We start from the raw sequence: 6,320 nt of genomic DNA on the forward strand, positions 1-6,320 counted from the left end.
TGCATTTGGACAAATTACAGCGGTGCGCCTGCTGTTGATACCATTTGGATGTGATGTAAAGTCTCACTGAATTACTCTCTGAAAATGTACTATCAGAACAAGCACATGCTAAACAATACATTCTCAACAGCTCTAAAAACACGTATAGACACATTGGCAGGAAATTGCTAGATGCGCAAAGAATTAAGGTTTCATCTTTTTGCCCATTAATACTAATACGCATTGAGCATGCACTAATTTCAATTATACAGGAATCAAAAGTCACCATTAGAAAATAAACGGATATGGCATCAAAGGGAAGACTGCGCTCTCCACCAGTACCGTCTTACCTTTCTTCAGGCATGGAAATCTGAATAGCTTAACCAGTCCAAAATCATCCCCCGTCACGAGCACCGAGCTGTTGTAATTTCCATCCACCGAGTTGACGTCTGTAACGTTTGTGTATTTTGGCCAAATTCCATTCACTTCGGATCCTATCACGCAGGTCCATGAGGCCCAGTGAATTCCTTTGATCTCGTCTTTGCTAGTTAGATGCTTCCCAGCTGAATATATGCAAGTGAATAATCTGTTTAATAATTTGTTTTTCAGTAAACTCCATTTCTTTTCATCACAGTTAGCTATGTATTCTTCTTGGGATTCATCTTTTAACCTAATTATATCATAAAGGTTTACAATTTTACTTTAATTTAGTACGATCTCAAATTTGGGGTATTTGATGACCCCACACGTTTCCAGTTCTAATGCAGCTGCACATAATCATGCTAAAAACATACAAAATTGGAAAAATATTAGATATTCATTAAAGTTCCTGTCAAGAAACCCTGCTTGCAGATGTACTCTTGACATCATAATTTTGTTGTTCTCTGCAAATCAACTCTGAAGTTCACTTATTCGTAACATGAGCCACTTGTAAACTTACAGGGCATCTTGTAGAACAATCTCTCTCCTGCACCATCATTGGTTTGCAAGAATTTACTGTCCACAGACCAGTCAATATGAGTTATAAAACTAGAAGATTTGTTGCATTCTCCTATTTTCTTGTATCGCTGAGCAACCGCATAGATATCCACCGGGCCATCGTTAGAACCCACAGCAAGGTAAGAGCCATCTGGTGAAAATTTCATTTCATGGATTACTTCTTTCCGGTCTTTAATATGAACTACCTCCGTCATGTCCCTGCAAGAACCAGTAGGGAAAATGTGAACTGTAAACTGGGGAACGTGCAACCCACAAGTATTTAGGACAAATATGAAGGTAGATCCACTGAACAATTTGTACCACAAAAAGCAGATTTCATCCAAAAAAAATTTTTTTTTTTTTGTGAAGTTCCCATTGTTTTCATTGGTTAGAAGCATATTTTTAAAGCAAAAATTAGGAACAACTTTATCTGTCAATGATACTCTTCACTCTATTCACCTAATTTAGCTGTGAAATAGTTAGCGCTCTAGTCTAAACTGGACCAGACTTACTTTTTAATTAACATTGCCAAAAGAGTAACATCTAAGGAGCGATTACTCTGTCTCTCACAAGGCCATGTTAAAATGGCTTTTGGGAGATACCCGTTTCTCCACACCGACTCTTTTGGGGAGACAGGCAAAGAGTTTCAAGAGGCTAACAATTAGACTGGTAAAGTTAGATATGGTTAATCCCACATGTCATGACCTGTTAGCTACAGCTTTGGGGCTTCCAGTACCACCACCATCACCCACCAGTGGCAGAACACAAGAGACAATACCTTGCATGTGCCTTTGGAAAAAATACAGGCAACTGTACAGTCCAGTTTTCAGAAAAATATAGAAGTTTTCCCTATATCCAAATCGCATTTGCTATAAATCCCTTTCCTATCCAATCAAGGAACCAAAACCTGCAATGTTAGTGAATGCAGATATTTTTGCATGTAGGTTTCCCCAACTTCTTTGAGGAAATAATTAAAGCTAAATTAAAAAAAACACATCTTCCCCTGAGTTGACTGAATGATGTGCCAAGTCTCAGTGCCATCAGTTTTGTATTTACAAAGGTAATCCGTACCAGATTATACATATGGGCTGTAAGGAAGTTCTGGGAGGAAGAATCTCCTCCAGATGTCATGCTTCTGCTACTCTCCATTTTAAGCTCTTTAAATCTTTTTCCTGTTTTCTGCTTTAATTACTGCTAAAAAAATACATTTTGTTATTATATCTCAGAAATGCTGAGACACGGCACTTTTAAAAGCAGACTCCTGAAAGGAGAATCATCCGTAACTGAAGACAGAGATTCCTGGGAGATGCCGATATGAATGGAAAGGTTGATATTACAGATGATCAGGATCTTAAAAAAACCTAAAAGAATAGTTTCGTTAGAAATTTCTCTCAAAATAGCAAAACTCCGAATCATCAATAACAGTAGAAATTTTGTTGGGAAAATAATTTATTCATAGCCATTTTTTCCTTCAAAAAGTCTTTTGGGAAAAAAAACATTCTTAGTTCTGCCTTAAAACTGAAAATTGGTATCATAACAGTTCCATAGTGGTAAATATTGCTACTGAGAAGATCACCTTATTCTCTGGATTATTCCACAGATCCAGATCCTTTACAGCCAAGAAAATTGAGAACAAAGAAAAATTCATGTCACAATTCAAAAAAAATGCCAACAAAACACATTGCCATTGTCCAGTTTTCCTGGATCAGGGGCTGCAGATTTGTCACCCTGACAGAAGATCTGCCACAGCAAAGGAGCAGATGGAGGAGCAATTGCATCCAGGGCCTTACACAAGGGTGTTGCTGCACTTTCCAGAATAATGCTGGGTTTATCATTATCAGTCTCCATCAGCTGAATCATAAACTAATGTCAGTTGTCAGGCTAATTAGCAAAGACAAGATGATTGTGGGACAAAGAAGATTAACTCCTTTAGAAAAACACCAGTCTTTGAAAAGGATTTTAAGTTAATATGAACAGATCCCTTCAGTTTTGTCAAAGCCATTAAAGCAGTACCTTACAGGGCTTTTCACAGCTCTTCCATCAATTACAGGCTTTTCCCACCTATCAGTTAGTAGTTCAAAGTGCTTTAAATACAGGCTTACCAAACATGGAGCAATGTTAAGGAGGCAGTACACTCTTCCAAGGACCAATTAAAATAGCTTGTGCGCTTTGAAATGATGCATTGGCTATTTCACTCTATGGCCAACTTTGTGTTTCACCTGCTTTTGTGTGTCTTCCATAGCATTCCGGACAGAAAGTGCCTACTGCATACGACGCATTCATGCAAAAAAGGATTTGTCATCTAATATGCTAAGCAGAATTCACAGATATCTTGAAATGCTTTAAAATTTCTTTCAATCACTGATTATTTTGCATAATGTCCATTCTTGTAAATGGCAGGAAATGAACCATATATTCAAGGAGATCCCTCTCAAAACTATGTTATGCCTGTTATTTGCAATTTTTGTCACAAAATACCTGCACAATTTCAGAACAAACAAAGAAAAAAAGCCAAACTTGAAAATCTTGAATTTTATGAACATTGTTACTAAGAGCTAATATTTTGAATTAAATAAAGCATATTTGCCAAACTACCACCTTTTAAACACCAAGTGACATTAATGAAGCATATACTCAATTTTTACTCTTTGTTTCTGATAAAATACCCAGCGATTTTTCCTTTTCATAGGACTAGAAGACTTTATAGTATAGTCTTGAGCTACACAGGGTTGAAAAAAAACCTAATAACATGAACAACTAATGCGAGAATTTCTCACCGCACGCGAAGAACAATGAAGGAACCATCCTTCATTCCAAGTGCTAACTGTGATCCATCAGGACTGAAAGACACGCTCCGCACTGCTTCTTCCATATTACACCGAGCTATCAAGGCATGGTCAGCGAGACTCCATAATCTGCACCAAAAGAGAGTGAAAGCAGTAGGAGACGTTTATTGACTGTACAATATTGCAATATCATGGAGAGTAGAAACAAAAAGTCAATGGGTAAAGGCCCATTTGCATGCACACCTTATATTGAGATTTTATAACGTACCAAGTTCCTTTCCAATCACGGAACAAAGATAATTTCACTGATGTGAGCTTACAGATTTACAGAAATGTGGTTTTTAGAAACTCAGAACTGCTTATCAATCCAGAAGGAGAGAAAGAGGGTGTACAAGGACTGCCTGGATCAACACGTGGACGCAGAATTTTCTGACAGTGGCACCAAATGTCTCGGCAAATAATACCAAATGAAGCTCTGAAACACTTTCAAAGGAAGTTCCAGGTTCAAATTTCTTTCAAAATGAAGGAGTTTTTACTGTTCCCAGTTCTAGCAGGGATGGCACCTCAGACCTGAACACAGAGCCGTGATAGCAGAGGAGAAAACAGGATGAAGCTAAATTACATAATCATTTGGTGTTATCTCTGGACTTTACTTATCTAACAGAATTGCCCTAGATGAACAATAATCTTTAAAAAAAGCGGTTTCTATAGACAGAGAGGCTCAGTGCAGATCAGACTGACATTTTCACTGAAAGGGAAAACAACAGTCAGAGACCATAAAGATTCCAACCACGGGGAAAATTTGTAATAACCTTGAATGAACTAGTAGACAAAACTACATGCTGATTTGCTCATTTACATAATTTTAAATAAAAATAATCAATCAATAAATTTTGCTGTAGGATGGGGGAAAGCAAATAATGTACCTAGATTTTTAAGAGGGAATGTTTGGAGTTTCCCAGATCAGTACAAGCTGGTTAATCAGATCTCAGTACTATCTAAGATTTAGAAAAAATTTTTAAGAATAATTAAAAGTATGGAAGAAAAATGCATTAAAGACATCTTGGGGTAGAAAAAACCCCATTCAACGATACACAACTATCTTTATTTTCAAGCGTTTTAAATCTAAGGCATTAGTAAAAGATGTATAAAAAAATCAGTAAAATATTTGAATGGTACCATTTGTGACTATTGGCTAAACTAAAGAAAACCATGTTTTGTACAAGAACGGTAATGCCATACTGGATGAAGTTTTATGGCAAGCTTTACAGAAAGAAACAATTAGGCTGGATGGAAGATACTACCGAGATTTCTACATGCAAGCTTTGGAACAGTATTGTTTAATATCCTCACCAAAGACACTGGCACAGCAGGTGAGAATGCTGATAAGATTTGCTATGGACAGCAAGCTGGGAGGTACTGGGAACCTGGAGATGGATTCATCATATTGGAAGAAACAGATGTTTCTTGATGATGAAACAAACAGACATGGAATGAAATTTAACCAAAGCCCCTACTTTCAGAGCCTTGTGCCTGGCATTACACAGTAGGCTTGAAACACAAGCAGAACCAGAGAGAAGGAGTAAGATCTCACTCTGTTTTTCACTTCTAGAATGACTATGATCCTTGAATGAGTTGAAGACAGGAAAAAGGATCCTAAAATGTATCTTGGGTGCTATCCCAGGAGGTGCACAACCACAGCACACACTGACCTCATCTGGCAAGCTCTCTACCAATTATCTCAAGAAATCAGAATAAAACCAGGGGCAGATGCAGTGAAGGATTATTAGGATGATTAAGAGGATGTGTCACATTAAAGAAGACCAAAAGAGTTTAACTTTTATGCCTTAGTGAAACAAAGGCTGGGAAGGGATAGTATTGCTTCCAAAAATACATCAGTAGGATAAACGTCAAAGGAGAAGAAGTTATGTTGAAGGACCCCATGTTGGCACCAGAAGAAACAGCATATGGAGAACATGAATATGGCCAGAGAAGGAGGAAGTTTCTGACCACCCCAGCAGTAACATTTAGATACAGCCTTGAAGCAAGAGTAACAGGAAAAAACAAATAAAGGTAGAGTTTGATAAATTCAGTAAAGGGATTATAGACTTTGACTGTCTCCATTGAGAAAGGATGGTAATCTATGGCCTGAGAATTTCTTTTTAATCAGAAACCCTTTGGCTTTGCCAGGTTAATGTTATTAGGATCAGCCTAGAATCAGCAACCCTGAACGATGCTGCCTTCCCCTTAGGCTGAGAAAATTCAAGGATGAGGAAGAACTTGAAAAGGCTTCTTGGAAAAAATGGCAAGAACCGTTTCCTGGTGAAAAAAAAAAAAAAAATGAGGGAAGCTAAAACTGTTTTGAAAGAGAAAATAGGATCAGATGCAAGATTCTTAGCAGCCTTGCTAGGGAGACTTACTACCAACCAGTGCATTTGAGAAAAAGACGTAGCTGATAACAGAAGCTCCACGGCTGTTGTGCGTCATTCATTGGCAGAAGGTGAAAAAAGAATCAGATATATAAATATTGAAATGGATCGATATGAAAACAGATTTTTAATCAATCTTCTGATGAAT

The 6,320-nt window shown here is 37.5% G+C and overlaps 1 protein-coding gene across 1 annotated transcript in view; it reads right to left on the reverse strand.

Annotated features, from left to right (window-relative positions):
* The window catches only part of EML6 (echinoderm microtubule associated protein like 6), a gene marked incomplete at its 5' end in the record, with an annotated part of 70,758 nt that overhangs the window by 51,224 nt on the left and 13,214 nt on the right, over positions 1 to 6,320 (reverse strand). Inside the window, 3 exons of the mRNA XM_010151401.1 lie at positions 330 to 542; positions 920 to 1,176; positions 3,735 to 3,872. Of these exons, the coding sequence (XP_010149703.1) occupies positions 330 to 542; positions 920 to 1,176; positions 3,735 to 3,872 (608 nt within the window). The remainder of the gene's footprint in view (positions 1 to 329; positions 543 to 919; positions 1,177 to 3,734; positions 3,873 to 6,320) is intronic.

This window comes from Eurypyga helias, unplaced genomic scaffold, assembly GCF_000690775.1.
Source record: "Eurypyga helias isolate BGI_N326 unplaced genomic scaffold, ASM69077v1 scaffold12005, whole genome shotgun sequence".
Classification (NCBI taxonomy): domain Eukaryota; kingdom Metazoa; phylum Chordata; class Aves; order Eurypygiformes; family Eurypygidae; genus Eurypyga; species Eurypyga helias.